This window comes from Typha latifolia, chromosome 12 (assembly GCF_019914945.1).
Source record: "Typha latifolia isolate L0001 chromosome 12, TyphaL0001v2, whole genome shotgun sequence".
Classification (NCBI taxonomy): domain Eukaryota; kingdom Viridiplantae; phylum Streptophyta; class Magnoliopsida; order Poales; family Typhaceae; genus Typha; species Typha latifolia.
The window spans coordinates 6,108,004-6,128,672 of NC_133097.1; the positions used below are offsets into that span (position 1 = coordinate 6,108,004).

At 35.1% G+C, this 20,669-nt stretch overlaps 2 protein-coding genes across 5 annotated transcripts; both read left to right on the plus strand.

Annotated features, from left to right (window-relative positions):
- The first annotated feature begins 323 nt into the window (after positions 1-323).
- On the plus strand, positions 324-10,656 carry LOC140799375 (protein LOW PSII ACCUMULATION 1, chloroplastic). 4 transcript variants are annotated; one of them, XR_012110990.1, is made up of 11 exons: positions 324-631; positions 2,171-2,274; positions 3,600-3,735; positions 3,831-4,062; positions 4,916-5,073; positions 5,281-5,469; positions 7,331-7,431; positions 8,928-9,024; positions 9,411-9,525; positions 10,127-10,204; positions 10,285-10,459. XR_012110990.1 is itself a non-coding variant. In XM_073153687.1 (11 exons), the coding sequence occupies exons 1-10, from the start codon at positions 398-400 to the stop codon at positions 10,199-10,201; spliced, it is 1,350 nt and encodes a 449-aa protein (XP_073009788.1). In that variant the 5' UTR covers positions 324-397; the 3' UTR covers positions 10,202-10,204; positions 10,285-10,459. The 4 variants fall into 4 exon arrangements, 3 of the variants coding, with proteins under 3 accessions (XP_073009788.1, XP_073009790.1, XP_073009789.1); XM_073153687.1 differs by having other exon boundaries at positions 9,411-9,434; XM_073153689.1 differs by lacking the exon at positions 9,411-9,525.
- Positions 10,657-13,468: 2,812 nt separating this feature from the next.
- On the plus strand, positions 13,469-14,179 carry LOC140799246 (rapid alkalinization factor-like). The gene has a single exon (XM_073153461.1). It carries the CDS (start codon positions 13,596-13,598, stop codon positions 13,926-13,928), a length of 333 nt encoding a protein of 110 aa, XP_073009562.1. The 5' UTR covers positions 13,469-13,595; the 3' UTR covers positions 13,929-14,179.
- The last annotated feature ends 6,490 nt before the right edge of the window (positions 14,180-20,669 follow it).

Sequence of the window (20,669 nt, forward strand, 5' to 3'; positions counted from 1 at the left end):
AAAATAGGCTCCACCCCTAAACTTAATACTAAAAATAATTTATTTCTCTGTAACAGTCGGTAAAATATTAAATATTTACTAATATTTTATCTAAAAAATAAAGCACTAAGCATATTGTTCTGGTATAAGGTCGCTGATCTATGTTTCATATGTGATAATAATAAAAAAATTAAAATAATTTAACTGAAAATATGAGCATTTAATCTTGAAAATTAACCACACCCAAATTTAGTATTAAATTTGGGTGTGGTTAATTTTGATAAATAAAGTTTGAGAGAGGGCTAGTTTGGTCAAAGGCCCCTCTTTGCTCAATTCTTCCGGATAACAGAAGAGATAAGCGCCTCCCGCTATCTTCGTGTTAGCTTTTCTCTCTCTCTCTCTCTCTCTCTCTCTGGTCATGGCGTCTCTCGCTCTCCAGCTCCATTTCCCGTGTAGTCCAAACCCTAGGATATGGTCTTCTTGCAAGACCCATCTCAGTCCCCAAAGGGGTCGCTTCGTCTTCGTGGTCTCCTCTTCTTCTTCCTCTTCTTCCCCTCCACCATCTCCATCCCCGTCTCCCTCATCGGAGGACGCCCTGAAAACCGCTGAATCTTGCGTTAACTTGGGCCTCTCCCTCTTCTCCAAGGGAAGGGTAAGATCCCACGCTTCATTTGGTTCAGAGCTTTGAGAAAGATTAGCTCTTTTACGAATAAACAGTGAGATGCAAATTTGATGATAAGGTTTATGGTGTTAGTTATGGTGATATGATACGTTGAGATGGTAATTTTATTATTCTAAATAGAAATCGACTCTAGTTCTTCTGTTTTTTTAAGACTTTGCCCATTAGATGACTGGAAGTTGGTATAATATTTATATAATTATATTGTTGGTTGTGATAAGATAATAAGTTGAAATGTTAGTCCATAATGATATTATGATACTAAATGGAGCCAAATTGAATGTTATTGTTCGAATTAAGTACTTGTTATTGTAAGTATGAGTATGTTGTATATTCAAGGATAGTTTTATTACACAATTCACACTTTATAGTCTGAGTTACTTCCACACAAAAGGAGGAACACTCCGAATGGCTCATAGATGGAGAGCATCTCATGATATTCTTTGAGAACATATTCTGATGAAATAGAAAGTTTATTGACCTTTACTGAAGGAACTTAAACTTGGAATAGGATTTCTTTCTTTGATTGAAAAAGAACTGAGTGTCAACTACTTGCTTGAATTTCTCTTCTCTTATTTGGATAGGTGTAGTAGCATTTAGTGATATAGTCAATGCTTGTTTTGTGGAGTTCAAATTAATGACAAATAACTATTGACAGAAGATGTGTCATCTCAAAGAGAGGTTAGGATTTGTTTTCAATCCTTTGGAGGGTAGAAAATACCTCCACGAATTTCTTGTAGCAACTAATTGAGAGAAGCAAGGCAAGTGTGGGTGGCTTGCAATACATAGATGAGCCTATTCACGGGGGCAACTAATGTTGATGTTAGAATTTGTGTACTTGTGGTCCAATAGCTTTTAAGAGGGCAGAACAGTAATTTATAATTATGAAGAATGTTACTTTCGTGTTGAATAAGAAGAATAAGTGTTGACAAATTTAAAAAAGAATTATTCATTTAGAATAATGAAGCTTCAATCTCATTGACATGACTAAATTTTATGGGGAACTTAATTAGAAATCTGATGTAGGAGATGAACAATGATGTCTGCAATCAACTGATAATTTTGAATAAATTGTCGTCCAAAAAAATGTTTACAACAGTAAATGCAAAGACATCAATTTAAGATTCAACTGTGTTAGCTTAAGTCCATTAAAGTGATTGTGGAATAAATAACAGTTTGAGAAAACAGAGAAGTATTGGGACAAACAATAGGCACAAGCTGGAAGAAAAGTGAAAGGTTTATAGCCTTATGGGAGAGTATCTTGTTTCATATGTGCAAGCTTAGAAATTTTTGTGATGGATGCAAATAACATAAGAGAACCTTGATATAGTGTTATTTTTTTTTCAGATTTGCACATTCAATTTCTTTTGCTGACTTTCATTTCTTTTAACAAACATCCCTTGCATATATTAAACTCATGTATGATAATATGGATGAGAGCGTGCATAGACAAATATAAAGTTCATGAACTATTTCTACAATTGACATTGTTGCTGTTTGCATATTTGATAGGTGAAGGATGCTCTCATGCAGTTTGAACATGCGCTTTCTTTGAATCCAAATCCTGTGGAAGCACAGGCAGCACTGTATAACAAAGCTTGCTGCCATGCATACAGGTGAGAATGCCTTTGGAGTCTGATGTATTATAAGATGGTTGAATCTCACAAGTCAAGTTCCTCTTGAATTGCAAATGGCAGTTAGACTAGTAAGTTTTTGGTGACTATGATGAGGTACATTGGTAATATGTTGAGATTCAAAGTTGATCAACTTTGGAGACCATCTGAGTTAAAGGGGATTGTAAATCAAGATTTGATTGATTTGGCATATTGAATGGTACAGATAGAGAGAAACAGTGCTTTTATTTGTATACAACTAAAACTACAGACTTACAAAGTGGTGAGAGATAAGAGAGAAACGAATAGAGAAGAGGAAGAAAACAAGATTATTGAAGACCAAAATACAGATGGAAGAACTAAAGCAATATCAAGTTTGAGCTCTCCAAGTACTGTCACTCTACCTATATGCAGAAGAAACCTACTAGGCATAATCTTCTCTAAGCAGCCTTTAGGAGTCAGAATAAGAGAAAGAAAGTAGATGCCAATGGACAAGTTCATGCTGATTTTGAGACACATTGACCCTCACTTGTGTGTCCTAGTTTCTCTTTCTATCTTGCTTGTCCCCAAAAGCTAACCAAGAGATTTACTATGGCCCTTTAGTTCCATATTACAGTGGTAGCAGAGAACTCTGCGAGATGGGTCCAGAAAAGTGCGCATCACATATTGGCTGGCTTTCTATGTCATGTACATCTAATATCTGTATTCACTGCTTAAATTGTCTATATGAACCTCCCAAGGTGTCAAATCAATGCATAATCCTTCCCCCCTCAATATTTCATATGATTTTATAACTGAATCAGATTAACAATGGAGATTTTGACGGAAACAGAGACCGTAAATCAAGACTTGATGCATTTGGGATGCTACAATGTGAAAAAAGAGGATTTATTTTCCCACAGCATATATCAAAAATAGAAAGCAAAAGAAGAAGAACTAGACAAGAGAACAATGAAGCTTCAAAACTAAGAGATGGAGATAGAAGAACGAAATATTAAATCTCAAACTTCTTTAATTTCTGTTCTCATAACACATAGATTGGGTTTTTATTTATAGAAGCCCAAAGTAGCATGACATGAGGGCTTAGATGGTTGGTTTAGAAGTAGACTGTTGTTTAGTGGAGGTTAGCTTCTTAATGTGGAGTGATTTACTATTAAAGAATGTGGTAGTGTAGAATTACTTTCATTATTTCCTTTCTCTTTTTTGAAGGTAAGATAGTTCTTTATATTGTATTATTGGTGGCTTGCATAGCTTTTATGTCTATAACTATTAAATGCTCTTCTGTTACACTTTGAGAGTTTTTATTCTATTATATCTTCTTGAGGCAGAGGGGAAGGAAAGAAAGTTGCTGAATGTTTGCGAACAGCTTTGCGAGAATACAATCTCAAATTCAGTACCATACTGAATGATCCTGACTTAGCCTCATTCAGAGCTTTGCCAGAATTTAAGGAATTGCAAGAAGAGGTCAGTACTGTCACATTCTGGTCAGTTTACAGTTCAGAATTGAAATTAATTCTGGCCTTAGTGTAAAGTTTAATGTAAATATTTCTGATTTGCAGGCTAGAATAGGTGGTGAAGATATAGGCTATGGTTTTCGGAGAGATCTCAAACTCATTAGTGAAGTTCAAGCACCATTTCGTGGTGTTAGAAGATTCTTTTACGTGGCATTTTCTGCTGCAGCAGGAATTTCAACATTCTTTACTGTTCCCAGACTTATACGTGCAATTGAAGGTGGTGATGGTGCTCCTGGTATAAGGGAGACTGCCAGTAATGCTGCCATCAACATTGGAGGTAAAAGATATTTTTGCTATTGGAATAACTAATTGGTATATTTAGTTACGTAGGTTACTGTTTTAAAATATCTTCATGAACTGGCAGTAATAATCTTGACAGGATAATTCTTTTGTAATTGCTTCATGGTTTTGTTGTTCTATGATATCCTCACACATTGGCAATAGAACTTTTGACAGAATATCACTTATTTAATTGTTTCAGCATGCTTTTCTAGTTTTCTTTGGTGACCTCAATTTTTCAAATTTAGTTGAGTTAACAAGTCAGATGCCTCCTTTGTTGCTGATACAGGCTATGCATTATCCTGGTTTTGCAGACTAAAGCTCACAATTATTAAGAAAATGCAAAAGCCATGTTTAAATATTCTTGTAACTTTTAGTCTGTACTTCTGAAGTGATTGAAACAGTAAAATTTCTTCTATTATTCTTTAAATATATACTGATGGTGCGCTCTATGCTTGTAAATTGTTACTTTTCCTGTTCTACAGTGGAGCTATTTAGGTTTTTATGATGTAGAAAATATTTGGTATCAGTATGAATATAGTAGTCACCTGAAATTGTTTTACCATTTTTGGTGTCGTTTGGAACTGTACTCTAAAAATGTTAAGCTGGCATGCATTACATATACAATCTATCAATCATGTATTCTTTCTTTGCCTGCCATTCCAGAAGATGCTTCAGTTATGTTACCTGATTATAGCTTTATCTATTACAGATAATATATGATTAAGTCACTATGTACAGATCCTTGAGATGAAATTCTTTTTGAGACGTCAAATTTTTTATTGTAAGCTCATCTAGTACTGCATATTCATTTCTCTAATTGATTAAGATTTTGAATCAGCACTCTGCAGGCATCATTGTTCTTGTGGCATTGTTTATCTGGGACAATAAGAAAGAAGAGGAGCAGCTTGCCCAGATTTTACGTAATGAAACTCTTTCAAGATTGCCTTTGCGCCTTTCAACCAATCGAGTTGTTGAACTCGTGCAACTCCGAGATACTGCTAGACCAGTTAGTATCATTTCTATTTTTCCATTTATATAGTTATCTGCTTATTAGACTTGAAACAAGTTAGATATATTCATTTTCCAGACTTTGATGTTTAGTTTTTCAATCATGTTAGCAGTTATAGTATATATAATGGTATTGGTTCTTATAATCTTTTGCTAAGATTTATTAAATTTCCATGTACGAGTTCTGTTTTGAGCAATATTTTAGGTTATTCTGGCAGGGACCAAGGAAACAGTGACTAGAGCAATTGAAAAGGCTGAGAGATTCCGAACTGAGCTTGTTAAACGAGGTGTTCTTCTGATTCCTGTTATATTTGGTGCCAACAGAAAAGCTTCTATTGAGAAAAAGGGTTTTGGTCTTCCTGCAAAAGCTGCTGCATCTCTCCCTTCTATTGGGGTTGGACTCGTATCTTCTAGTGCATATATTGAAGGAAATTGTCTTTTACAGTAGAGAGCTGTTTTGAAAATTAATCTGATCAAATTAGTAGTCAGCAGCTTGTCTTCTGAGGACAGCATTGATCAACTCATATCTTCTAGAGCATAAATTGAAGAAAATTGTGTTTTTCAGTATAGAGTTGTTTTTGAATATTGGCATGGTCAAATTAGTAGTCAGCAGCTTGTCTTCTGAGAAGAGGATTGATCAAGTCCATTTGCTTCAGATGAAATGTATGTGATAATGTTTCCAGCTTAAATCTATTGATCGTGGTGCAAACTGTAGGACAGGAGGGCAGTTAGCTATAATCTATAACTTCACTTATTTTGTTTTTATTAATAATTTTTAATTTTGCTATCAGAACAAAAAAAAACTATTTGCTTTTAGGTTCATCAATACAAAGTGTTTAATATCTTGAAATTAGTTTATTTGTGAAATTTGGTATTTTTTTGTCCATGAAGTTCCATGCTCTGATCCACTATATTACTGTTATACTGCTCTTCTCATTTAGTTTATGCTAGATCTTTTGTACATGCTTACTAATACAAGGCATCTTGAATTATGAATCTTTTAAGCCTTGAAATAGCAGTGGTGGTGTCACATATCCCCTACTTAAACTATTCATTTGTTTTCACACACTAGATGTCATATGCATTTGAACTAAAGGAGACTATATTAGACTTATGTTTCAACTCATTATTGTACTCAGAAAAGCAAAATTTGAAGTTTCATACAAGGGTAACAAAATACTATCTAGTTCTCACTTCTTTTTGGTGGCATGCTTTAAATTGGTTCAAAGTTTTGGTTTCAGTTGGTTTTGATTTTTTCACTTCTAGAAAAAATGATATTTTTGGCCGAATATAATGGTTTTAGTTTATTGTGGTCCAAAATAAATGTCATTTAGAAATCTTCATAGTTCTGGCTTTAGCTTTTATTGAGTTTCGACTATTACTTTTCCATCTCGGGTGAAACTCCAAACCATTAACTGCCTTTAGTCATAAGACTATGTAATCTTTTTAGTTCCTTACTAAAAGGAGTGGGTCAAGAAGAAAATGTCAATGTGTATGTGTTTTTTGTTATTCAAACTGACATTTCTCATCTTTATTTGGAAATGGAAAATGATAATTTTTTTATTCTCTCACATCCAAAGATATTTGTTTTTCCTATGAATCCAATCTTTAGGGATAATCCTCTTTGGATGTTTAATATCTACATATGTACCTATTCTATGTTTTACATTTTCTCTGAGCAATGTCAGTGCTACAGGATCTTATAATTGAGACTGCTGTGACTCCTCATCCCCTTTCTCATGTGGAGCTCATACATTGGATGCATGAAACCTACTAGCTTATAATTTTCCAACCATTTCTCATCTCTTTTCCCCTCTTTAACTTTTTAGACTTCAGTTCTGTCTTCACTATCTGCAATCCTCTTTCTGTTCGTCTTTCATGATGCTTATGATAATGTCTTTCCTGGCCCTGGGATGACCTTTAAGATTTATTAAAACATTTCTTGCTTTCCTAGTTTCCTTGTATGCAGATACTACCATTTCTCTACAAGTCTACATAGTTGTGAGTTTCTTGAAACTGCTATTGCTTACTTCAAAATTATGCTTCATCTAAAAGTGGTTTATGTTTGAATTTTCAATTGAGATATTGAGCCTTTAAAAAAATATTTGTTTTTATGGTCCTCTAACTTCAATACAGATTGGACTTTATTGGCTACAAGCCCTGCATAGAGATTTCCTGCTTTGTAGTACTGATGGGACTTATCGAGAAATTTTAAGCCTTCTGATGCTATCATCTACTTTTTTTGCTCTAAATAGGAGGATTTCGAGCAGCGAGCACAGTCTGTCACAGCAAAATCACGCTTGAAAGCTGAGGTTCGGTTCAGGGCTGAGATTATTTCTCCTGATGAATGGGAAAGGTGGTGTTCTTGAATCTTTTGTTTCGAGTTGCTTCTTATTTCATATGTGATTATATCAAGTTGGTTTACATCTTTACATAATAAGGGGTTATCTTCTTTTCAGTATGCTCCCTTATTCTTGATAGCTTTCATCTAGTGCCTGATCAATTACATATGGTTCATACAAATTAATAAGTTTGTTTACCATTTAAGATGCTTTCGGGCAGATACTAACAGCTTTGGATCCTACGCTTCTTCCCCTGATATGCGAGATTTCTTTTAGAAAGAAAATTAAATCAATTGAGCACACAGAGTTTGTGTAATTACAGAAGAACAAATTGCTGATTGACTATTGAAGGAATTGATGCAACCTACATCAATGCTTTTTCTGAAACAATGGCAGTCTCCCATTTGCAACTATGAATAAGAGAATGGCATCGATGTAGTGTAGTAGAATATGGAGAAAAGATAAGGAAATAGGAAAAAGAGGGAGATGGAAAGAGAATAGAGAGGGAAGAGTGAACTTGTAATAAGAAGAGAAACTCCTATATATTTTCTTCAGTCTCAAATTCAAATTGCAGACAATTGACTGTAGAGACAGTTTGCAGACTGTCCCCAGAAATGTATCTGAAAATTGAAAAGTGACGGCGCTTATATTCTTTGTTTTCTTCTTTATCTTCATTAAAAGAGGGCCCTTTTGACTCAAATATTTAAGATGTGAATTATCACTAAATTAGCAATTAACTAGAAACAAAGATCCTTATTGACTGGATTCTGATTGAATCACAACCACACATCAATCTCATCTAATTCTGTAGATAAAAGATGCAAATTAAAGCATGTATTACAGGTTTTGATGTCCATGATCATGAAAACAAGGTCCAATTGGCCATTTAAAACCTCTGTAGCTGAACTTACTTTTCAAGCACACCATAAACCTTAAAATTTTATTTGTCATGGAACTATAGCAGCAACAAGTTGGCAATTGGCACCTTGAGGTGTGGTTATTCTTTTTCCTTTTAGTAGATTGAATTGATATACATTATTCACTGATATTGCTATTGCTATTGTTCGATTGATTTTGGCATACAAGACTTGTGGCAAGACTGTGTAGATATTAACCACCATTCACCAGTGGTATCTTTGTGCCTTTCTTTGTGTCCAATGGCTCAAAAATCCATTTGATGCACTTTTACCAAGGAAACTAATAATGGGATAGTAGAATTGCACTTATAGTCTGTGCAGTTCAAAATCTTGTAACTAATGTTGCATTATCTGGTTTTTGAGGACCAGAGTCTACACTGTACCAAAACTACACTGATCATTTATCCTTTACATGGATCAATTTGCTAACTAAGTGACAATGTAACCTTTCTATCATTTGACATATTTATGGACGTCCTTTGCTTAGTTTATTTCTTAAGATTCTCTGTCATTCTTGTTGTTGTCATTTTTGTGGTTGTTATTACTTGTTAAAACATCTAAATATTTGTCTATACCTTTTCCTGATTCTTCAGGTGGATATATGATCAACAGAAATCTGAAGGCGTTAATCCTGGTGAGGACGTATACATAATTCTGCGTCTAGATGGACGTGTCAGAAGATCAGGAAAGGTAATATCGCTCTACAGTATTTATTTTGATCAGCTCTATTTGATTATCTGGACTTCTAAATCACCTTCAGTTTTTCTATATGCAAATTGATTCCTAAAATTAATGCCAGTGAGCATGAATTGCTGGTTTTATCAGGAATAATATCTTCTGGATTCTTGTTGTTCGTATAATGATAGTATAAGTTTGGAGCAAAATAGAATGGGGTAGGATGTGTAATGTTGAAAAAATAAAGATGGTAAGCCAGAGAATGGAATGGAAGAGGTTGTTGACCCACTTTACTGTGCCTGATTTGAAGCTTGGATATCTTCTAATCTTTTTCGTTTATCGATGTTTTAGGACAAGCAATGCTGCAGATGTTTCTTATCAGTTAATGCATTACCTTGCAGATGATTAAAAGGGAACATCTTCAGGTAACTAAGATACAAAAAGGCAATGAGAAACTTGAAAGTAATTATGATGAGACAAGTGAATTCCATCAAGAGTGGGAGCCAGGAGTGTCAGGTGACCTAGGTTTTTGTCTTTTGACACCTTCAGAATTTAAAATACATAGTGTTCTGGCGCTGTCAGAGAACAGCATAGTTGATTACTTAGCATGAGCTATGACTTATTATTCATCCTAAGTTATTGAAAGTCCCAACCAATGATAGAAGGCACTGTGTTGTTTAGGAAACTAAAAGAGTCCTTGGTACAAAACATGCATTTTGTTCTAGATTCTGACAATCTCTTTTGACTATTTTCTTTATATAAGAATGTAAGAAAGAGCTACTTCCATGAACCTGACTGGTCCAAGTGAAGGATCTCTTTTCTTTATCCTTCAAAATTTGCAACCCTGTGGTTTAAAATGAATCTTGCAATCTTCGACGTACTAACAACAAGAGAACTAAGGTGTAATAACTAATAGCCCACAGACGTACTAACAACAAGAGAACTAAGGTGTAATAACTAATAGCCCACAGTTGAAATTGTCTATCTATCTATATGTATGTTATCTTTAAGGCTTGATGCTCTAATGCTTTGTTAAATATTAATGGGTGGTGCCAGGAAGAGAAAAGGAATATAAGAATAAAAATGAACGGGAAACTCTCCCTTTTCCTTTGTGCAGGGTATGCCTGATTGGAGCCAGATTGTCAAAGAGTTGCCACCATTGGAAGCTCTCCTTAGCAAATTAGAGAGATGAGTTGTACGCACTTTAGAACCACAAGATGAGTTCCCAAGTTGTGTCATCTTGTTCTCTTTTAATAGTTTTTCATCACTCTGCAGGGGAACCATATAATTCAATTTTCCTCTTCTGTAGAAAGTTTGTACTTCAGAAGAAAGGGTTGCAGCTACATATATGATTGTTGTTCTTGCTACTAATGCTTTGCAAACACATTTTGCAAAGTTCTCAAACTAAAATATCCAATACAAATGAATTCAAGAACATTGCAAAGGATCATGTTTCCATATTGCAACTTTCACTATGTGGTTTTTTTCTGGCTCATAATTAGTGGGTACAATTGGTAATGGGAACTGCAGTGCATCAGCAGTTCAACATTGGCTGCTTATCCACAGATTTATTATTACTCTTCTCCTGATCTCTACTATGTAATGAAGATTGCATATTTCCATCAAATTGTTCTGAGGGTCACCTAACTCACTGTTGTTTGAATTTTGTTAGTCTTTAATTTGAGACTCCTAATCTGAGATAGGAGAAGATTGAAAGTGTATTTTATTTTAAATTTGATCTTTTTAAGCTAACTCCAGTTATTTTCTCGTAGAGCAATTTCTTTTAGTAAAATCACTATTCGAGACAATGATTCACTTTTTACTTTACAAAACTAACTTGAATGATATTTAGTGTTTTTTTTTAAAGAAAAAAGAAAATGTGAGTTGCCACCTGAGGACAGAGGACAGGGACTTGTTAGCACTTTGACACCTTGCTGCCATTATTCAGGCAAGGTAGTTTGGTCCCCAAGTATGGTTTGTTTGGTGAGTAGACGACAGAGAAGTGGATGAGGGGCAGATCCGTCATTTCACATGAGGGTTAGAGGAGTTTAAACGATGGCGGCTTCTTCCTTCTTCTTCTTTTGTTGGGTTGGAAGAAAGGAATTAAAAGCTGGAAGGAGTAGTGGGGGTAATGAAGGACAGCTAGGAGGAGTGTAGAGAGAATACCAAGGACGCGGAAACGCCACCGACTTCTTACAACCGTTCCCTTTAATGGGACCCAGAAGTCGGCGACGTAATGGATTATTTTATTAGATGGGGGGTTTCTTGACTATGTATTTTTATATCAATAGTTTTGGTTTTTTAAATTTTGGAATAATAAGAATCTTTTTACTCATTTAGCGCTAATAAAGTAAAAAATTATTATCGCCTCGTAAAATTCTACACAAAGACTATGCAAAGAGTACGTTCCAATTGTAATACAAAAAAGCTACGTAAATTATTCGCATATAATATACAAACTGTACGCTTTCAATTTTGAGCGAGTACACAGTTAAAAATTATGGATACTATAACTACGAAGGTTTTTCATGCAAATCACCCCTAATTTTTTTATGCATATAATTTATTTCGAAACTTAAATATGAAATTATATGTTTAAAAACTACTGACCAAATCTCTTACATATATAACAATTTCAAATACTCTAAAAATTCTGTCTATATAAATCACTTTCCGGTTGAACGAATCATGCAACTAATATGAAAATTTGTCTCTCACAGGATAATTATTTTAGAAGATAATGGTTAACTAGTTTGGGTTTTAATTCCTAATAGAAAAAAAAAAATAGTTGCTGATGATTTGGATTATTTATGTGTCTTAAGTGTGAATTTGTAATTACTTCTAATTAATATTTTCTATGGAAGTAGATAGATTAATAAAAGAATAAATCCTATCTTAATTAACAAGGGAAGAATGGAACTAATCCTATCTTCATTAACAAGGAAAGAGTGGATGCTTTAATTTTCGCGCACATTGTACGGTGGAATGGGAATATTGCATGCATTTATTTGCTCTACGAAATCTTAATATGTTGGATTTTTATTATAAAAAAAGAAAGAAAAACTTATCAAATAATTTTATTTTAGCGATCAAAATTATTGGATGGACGCCAAAATTCGTGCCATCCACGAATAATCCTAGCAGGATATAATCTAAATTTTCCTTTCATAATAAATTCTAGTCTTATTGACCCTAATTTATAGTCAAACTTATTTTGTCCTGTTTTGAACATTTATTTTTCTGGAACAGTTTGACTATTAGTTTGGCAACAAGAGACGTGCAATACTCAAATAAATAATGAACTAAGACTACTCAATTATGAGTGGAGTTTTAGTGGTACATATAAACTTACACACTACTGTAAATTTTAATATATATATCTATATATATATATATATATATATGGTATGATTAAGTTGATCATCCAAATTAATCCCATAAATCAAGTGGACCATTTCATTCTCTTTCCCTTGATATATGGTATGAATCAATTGATAGCCCATGACATTGAGTAAACCCACTATCATATATTGGCATATAGTTTAAAGTAGCTTGTGAAATTTATAATAGCAAAAAAAAAAAATTAATTCTAATATTTTGTGTTTATTATGGGACACATCCTACTAAGTTAATTTTATTATTTTATTATTGGGTTTATTATATTTAAACTCTCTGAATTATTATTATTTTTATCGTACATATGATGAACCTTTTATGTGATATATGAATCCTTTGAACTATTAAAAATATTTTAAATATTTATTTCTTTAGATTTTTTTTCTATTCATAAAACGAGCAAGTCATTTGTGTAGCTAGATGATTTATTTATCATTATATTTTAAAAAAGAAGAGAAAATTAGTTTACTAAAATACCCCTACCTTCTTATAGGGGTATCTTGGTCTTTTTAAGCTTTAAAATTTATGGCAATAGTTCAATAGTTCAGACAGTCTATGTATCACAAAAAGAAATTAGGAGAGAAATGTTAAAAATGGTAATAGTTTAAGGGACCTCAGTGTAATTATTTTTAAAAACGAAAATACCTCCTCGTTAGGCCTCAATATTTGGTTTCCTTTTATTTTACCTTTAGCTAAAAAATAACTCAAGAATATTATGGTTATTTTATATATATATATATATAATTAATTTAATACAGTAATTGTCAGTTAAAAAAAACTAATAGCAGGATATTTTTAAAGCATTAAAAGTAAAATGAGGGGTTAAATGCTAAATATTTATATGATAAGGTGTAAATAATAATAAAATAAAATATAGTATTTTTTTGTTAAATTTCCCAAGAAGATGATATTTTTATCTATTACACCGCGTTTTACGGGGAATTGTAATGAACCCCACTCTCTCTTCTGCAAGTCAAATGGTCTTCTCGTAATTTATTCCCAACTCCAACCCCAATTCTTTCTCCCCTTCTCCTATCTCTTCTTATAATCTCCTCCCTCTCTCTCTCTCTCTTAATTAAACAGCCACAAAAACTAGTGAGAGAGATTAGAGATAGAGAGAGAAGGGGAAAAAAGCCAGTGAGATATAAAGGCAAACACCTTGCCTGCAAAGAGAAGAGAAACCTAGCCAAATGGGGAGAGTAGTAGCCGCAGCCTTCGCCCTCCTCCTCCTCTTCGTCTCCGGCGTCCGGGCAGGCGCTGGCGGCGGAGAGCTGAGCTGGATCCCGGAGAGGTCGGCCTGCCGCGGTTCAATCGCCGAGTGCCTCGCCGGGGAGGAGTTCGACCTGAGCTCGGAGGTGAGCCGCCGTATCCTGGCCTCGTCGGGTTACATCAGCTACGCGGCGCTCCGCCGCGACAGCGTCCCGTGCTCGCGGCGTGGCGCCTCGTACTACAACTGCCGCCCTGGAGGCCAAGCAAACCCCTACTCCCGTGGCTGCTCCTCTATCACCAGGTGCCGGCGCTGAGATCTCGCGATGTCGGTATCTCCTCTTTCATTCCTATCTGGATCTTAGAGGAAGGAAAAAAAAAATGTTCCTTTTTTTACTTTAGAAAGAGAAATATTAAGATTAAGATTAAGATTTATTGTGTATGCGATGATGTTATTGTTGGTCTTTGTTAAAATTAATAAGAACTGATGGTGTTCTTTGTTGTTGTTGTATAAATTTGAGACAAATCTATGATTATTATGTTAAAAAGATTGGATTTTTGTGATGCATCTGAGTTTAGCTTGTGCTCTCTCTATCTGTTCGCCCTCTTTCCCCATCTGGGCATCTCTTCTTTTGTCTACATTTCTGCCCTAGAGGTAGAAAAGAGGTTCCATTTGTTGGTTTGTGCCAAATCTATAACAACTGGTGGTAAAAGTTAATGTTGTATAAATTTGGGACAGACTCATGCTTTCTATGTTAATTAGTAGGATTTTTTTTGTGTGATGGGTCTGAGTTAATTTTGACAAATTCTTTGTGAGCTTAATTTTCTTAGGATTATTTTTTGATGGGTATCTTTTGATTTCTGATTTTATGCAGGAAATGTGGTTATTTTTAAGCATAGAGTGTTGGATTTGTTTGGCTTGAGGATACTTTTATTCCATTTATGAATTTTTATGGTGTCTAACGCGGGAACAGTGAATGCTTTAATTATTGTTAGTTATAATAAGTTTGGTGGGGTTAGTAGACGTGAGTTATTTAGGTTGGGTCAAGATCTAAGAGAGGGTTTGGTTAGAGTCTTCCTTGATTCATACGTCAAAGTAAAAGGTTAGAGGAGGAAAAGAAATTACAGCTTGTAGAAAGATTAAGAGAAGAAAAAAAAAACAAGAAGGAATGGGAGAGTAAATGGAGTTTTTAACCATTCTAAATCTTCACATCAAACATTATGCCTGAGTTACAAATCTATTTAGGAGACTAGGTGGCTTCTAATCCCCATAGACATAGCTTTAAATATGCACACCAAACATTGTGCCTAGATTGGTGAGTTAAAAATCTATTTCACCAATCCTTTTGTTCATTTTGTTCAATAGAAGTTGCTAACTCTAGTTTTGATACCTATAGAAAATCAAAGGATTGCTATTGAAGTCGCTGATCCATTCAGCAATTTGTATATATAGTAATGCTTTCCTATCTACACATACCCAAAATTGTTCACAGAGAAAGCAATCTTTGTTAAATAAAATTACTAACTTCTTTGTATATGTGTTCAAATTATCTTAGATGGCATTTTAGTATATTAGAAGCATTTTATAAATAAGTTGGTGAACTCAAAAGGGGTACATTATTTGTTGTGCAGATTTAGAATAGTAAATAACTCGAGTATATGTGATCATCCAGCATGTTGTGGGGCATATCCCCAAATGCTTTAAACTAATTGCTTTGGTTTGGTGGAACAGTTGAATATTTATTTGGGAAGTTAGTGCACATGAGTTGTGTATAGGTGGAATTAAAGTAGAGAGATAGAAAGGGAAAAAAAAATGAATAGGGAGAGAGAGATGGATGGAATATATGAAGTTTATGGACTAGTAAAATATTGGTGATCTTGTTATCTTCATGACTTCATCTCTCTTATCTAGGTTGGTCATGCATCAAGTACCATAAAAGTTCTCAAAGATAGCAGTCTTTCTAAGGATGTAACTCAAACCTAGGAAAAATTGATTCAGATGGTTCAAACTACAGACATGTAAAAGAATTCAGAGATAAGAGTTGTTTTTGAATTGTAAAATCCTCTTTGTGTATACTGCTGGAAAGTCAACTGAGCTGCTGATGGACTTGCTAATATAAATTATTTATCTGAGTTTTGAATGAATTTTTAGCCATGGTACTTAGATTAAAATAATCTCTTTTTTCTTTGAAAATTAAAAATCAAAGTTGAGTGGGAGGATCAAACAGTGTATGATAAGTTCTCTCCTTGTTTGAGTTTACTTCTTAATACTGAATTATATGAATATTTGGTGGTATCATTTTGAGCATTGTAAATGGAAGGTCTTGTCATATGGAGACAATATGTTGGATGGCAAACAATGAACAGTAGATATAAATGAACCAGAAAGCATTCATGGAATGATTGGTGAGAAGAAAAAAAAAAAAAGGAATTTGTCTCATTTCAAAATATATTATTTCTTTTCTGTATTAAAATAAAATATATTATTTTTTTTCCCCTGCAAAAGTGATGGCTTGGCAGGTCATGATTGGCTGTCAACCTTTTCTTTTCCTTTTTCTTCTTTCTAAACTCTGGATATTTGTCGGACTGCAGAAAAATTTACAGATCGCACCCGTCATTTTGTGTGTATTATTATTGGGCACATTTCTCGGATCCACTCAGAGGTCGGAACCAAAAGGGCTCGAACGGTAATATCCAAAAGAGTAGGGTACGAACGATACAAAATGCGGGGTCTGATTTATAAATTTGCTAAGCAAGTTTTCTATTGGGTGGCTCCCAGCCTTGTACGCGCTGCCAGCTGCAGCGAGCTGGAGATTGGTTGGACGCCGTTAAGCTCCAAGCTGCAGGTTACTTATTAATGCTGTGTGATTTAATTAATTAATTAATTAATTAATTAAGGGCAAGCGAAGTCGGATTCGGATCCTTCCCAAGAGAAAATTGAATCCATTCGTTAGAACCAATTTATCCATTTTCTTTACATTTGGACTGTGTTTAGTTTGATGTGGAGGTAGGATTTTTTGTTTGTTTAAGTCCATTAATTCCCTAAAATTACCTAACTTTTCTGATATTGACTCAGTTCTAGTTCTTATATACGGCATGTTATTATTAATTATCATAATTACTTATTTTGATTAAATATTAATAAATTATGATAACTTACTAGGAATGAATTTAGGGCATGTTTTTCCCTCACTTCTTATCAACAAATTGAAGAGCGTCGGTTTTAGCTCTCTGCTAGGATTTCTCTTCTTTTCCATCTCTTCTACCAAGTGAGCTTCTCCATCATGGTCGATGGCCTCCTTCCTCTTTCTTCTCCTCTCCTCTCCTCTCCTCTCCTCTCCTCTCCTCTCCTCTCATATCCACTTTGGCTGAGGAGGATGGGAGAGGTTTTTCCTCGTATTTCACGAGAAGTCTTCTTTATTCCATTCTTTCTTCGCCTTCTTCCCCTCCTTTTCCTCTCATCCAATCTCTTCTCTTTATTTTCTCTATTTTCTCTTCCTCGCTTTCCTTTTCTCTCCTCCCAGGCCATCGCTACTGTCGTTGCTGCCGCAACTACTAGTATCCTCATTGTTGGCATCGTCGACTTCAGTGTTGCTGTCTCCTCCCACGTTGTCACCTTCCTCATCTCGTGTCTCAGCTACCAATGGTCACGGTAGAGTTGGTAGTAGGTGGCAATAGAGGAAGTATGACTTGTGCCCAGTGCCCACTATATTGTGGATTTGGGCAAAGATTTACTCGCCATCTCTAGCCTAACAACACAGCTGCATGATGACCGAAGGCTTTTGTAATTGGGATTCTATATATGCTGCACTCTATCTACTATATTTTTCCTAAGTCCTTTGGCTTAATACCTCAATTTCTCTACGATATTATCCACTATAACCAAGTATAGGGCCACCGCCCTACTCTCCCTCTCATTCTATTTATCAAACTAGAATTGTCGTATTAGTCTTAAATTTAATCAAAAATACTACACACCGATCCTAAAAAAGCAACATTTTTATTGATAAATTTGGCTAAAATTAGAAGATCCAAAGATATCTCTTCTTTTTTCTTCCTTCTTTTTTGATATTGGACCATTGTTACATAGGGTTGAAAGCGTAATCTAGTGCAATTACAGTCCTTATGTTATGTAACAATTAGGTAGGTGGTCCTATTGCTTTTGGATGTCATTAATTTCTTTTGATGCTATATGTGAAAGAAGTGCCCTTTTTAAGAGGTAACTTGTAAGGCTAGTGCCCTTGGCATCATTTATAGAGGTCCTATAGATCTCAACGTTGCAGTCACTAATAAGATAGCATGCTCATAAATTCATAATTAAAATGCTTGTGGAGGGATGGCAAGATCGTATCTATATTTATTTTTGTTTCTCAATACAATTATAGAAGCAAGATCTACCTGAATAATAGTTATATGTCTAATATATATATATCGGTGGCTAGTTTATACTATTTCTGAGATGATTTAAATAATATGAGTTTCTTTCTTTTAACAATATGCACATAGAGCTAAACAATGTGGACTTATCTCTGGACTGGGTATTGATATTTGTGAAAATGGTATTATTAACTTGCAATATATTGATGACACCTTGTTGCAGGCAAATAAAAAAGATGTGATGCTAAAATTCTTGCTTTATGGGTTTGAGGCAGCTTCGCGTTTAAAAATTAACTTTGAGAAGAGTTCTCTAATATATTTGAGGAATAATGAGAAGAAAGAAGTTTGCTGCTATGATGAATTGTTAGATGGAAGATATGCCAATTAAATATTTGGGGCTTCCTTTACATGATAGCAAGCTTACGAAGAATGATTGGATGCTTGTGATGGAAAATGTGGAAAAAAAATTAGCTCGGTGGAAAGGTAAACTATTGTCCTTGGGGGGTCGCATTATCCTCATAAATTATGTTCTAAGTATTGTTCCATTATACTTTCTCTTTTTCTTTTAACTTGTTGATATGGGTGCAGAAACGAAGTAAATTGAGAAGGAATTTTCTTTGGCACGGGACACCGGAGAATAAAAAAGGATTGCTCTGGCTAGTTGGGACAAATTGTGTAGGAAAAAAGAATTTTGGGGGAATGGGGATTGTTAATATAACGCTCCCGTCCGGCATAGGCACGCGCACGCCCACGCGCCCACACGGCACGCGCGGCGCACGCGATAGGACGGGCGAGGCCCGTCACGCACGGATACACTCCTGTGCACATATATCATGACATTATCAAATACTACCTACTAACATATCCATGCTCACATAATCTGACATTAAATAAATCATACTATTAATCAAGTAAACTTGTTAACATATGAATATCCAAGTCCACAATAATATACACTAGACCACTACATATCTAACAGGACCCACATAGGCCATAACAAATGATACACTTACTTCCAAAAATCACGTGTTCCTCACGTGGAGAAATTCCACGTGATTCTCACGAGACCCATCAGTGAAATGATCTCACAAAGTATCTGGATAAGTCTAGAAATACCATAATAAATCAACAAATAATCCAAAGTTATAATGTCACAGGCCTCAATAAGCCTCTAGGAATACAAGTCCAACACAAGTTTTAAAATATAAATACCTTCGCAGGGGCCAAGTCTAACTAGAAATAATAGAATAAGCAAATACTAAAATAGAGGAATAAATCTGCTACTCCTCGATATCTGCATCCTCCATAATTAGCTCTAAAACATTTCCACCAAAATGACAGTGAGCACGGGGCCTAGCAAGTTAAATCCAATAGTAATCTAAGAATTTCACATGATAAATAGAAATGCAAACTCGTAACATGTCAAAGAAAGTGTACATTATGTCTTTTAATAACTTTCATCACTATAGTTTCAATTACATAGAAAATCACATAGAAACCGAGTCACAAAGACATATATCAGAAAGTACCATAAAATCGAGAGGGACCAGTCATCTAGAAGTAATAACGCCCGTACATGCCTGGCGACGCTGCATATGACCAGTTGTCTGTGGCTATCAGACTAAGGACCCCAATCGTAAGTCCATCATCATCGCTTAGAGCGGAATCATCACATACAGCGGTTAAGAGCACACAACTCGATAGACGCCCTGACCCTGCGTCCTCGGGTACCGCTAGGACTACAATCCCTACCTCTCAATCATCTTTTCTAATATCACACTAGATTAGCCTCCAACTAAGGCAGTGTAATCACATAAATGCTCCACTAGCTATCGACCTCAGGTGTAGACCGCTAATATAATAATATATACTACACTCTACCCTTAACCCCGAGTTGAGCGAGTGAAAGGGGCACTGCCTAGTTAGGACTTGACTAACAATGATACGTGCACGTGGTGCCATGACCTCTATTATTTATTTAACATAATCATCAAATAATCGGTATTATAAATAAGCATAGAGTCTATCATACATGTGCGTTAAGTGATAAATAATGCAAGTAAGAATTAACACGTAATTAAATGCAAGAATAAAATATCATGTAATTTTACAAGTAATAAACGACATTAGATTAAAATAGATAAGAAATGACATAAGTATGCATTTTCGTAGACTATTATAGAATTCTACTCGCTTGAGATATTTCTGGAATCCGTCTTACTCTCTTAATCAGTCGGCTCTTCTTAATTTTTGAGATCCTTCCCGCACAATAATGGATCTAAGGATCGAGGTGAAGGGGTTTTGGTTGGTTGTCGGCGCTCCGGTGACTCGCTACCCGCAATGAGAACTTCGGCAACTCGGGAGAGAAAACCCTAGAAGGTGAGGGGGAAGGGGGGTTTAAATAGAGATGAGACGGAGAGGGCAGCGGAGTGGAGTTAGCTCCACTCCGACGCACTTCTCTCCCACCTCTCGTAACCAACTACGAGAGGTGGGGGAGGAGGAAGAAGGAGTCAGTGCACGTGCCAAGCGCATGCGCTGCAGTTAGAGTGCACGCGCTTGGCGCGTGCGCTAAATTTTTTTTTTTTTTTAACACGGGTGTTACAACAAACCATCAAAATACAACTAAACAACTGATACACGAGTACACTATAATCTAACATATATTATATAAATCACCATCT

Bases quoted from the DNA above. Each gene is read 5' to 3' on its own strand.
- LOC140799246 (XM_073153461.1), top strand. From the start codon at position 13,596: ATGGGGAGAGTAGTAGCCGCAGCCTTCGCCCTCCTCCTCCTCTTCGTC.
- LOC140799375 (XM_073153687.1), top strand. From the start codon at position 398: ATGGCGTCTCTCGCTCTCCAGCTCCATTTCCCGTGTAGTCCAAACCCT. The intron at 632-2,170 runs GTAAGATCCCAC...CATATTTGATAG, and splicing joins CCCTCTTCTCCAAGGGAAGG to GTGAAGGATGCTCTCATGCA. The intron at 9,025-9,410 runs GTAATATCGCTC...ATTACCTTGCAG, and splicing joins GTGTCAGAAGATCAGGAAAG to ATGATTAAAAGGGAACATCT.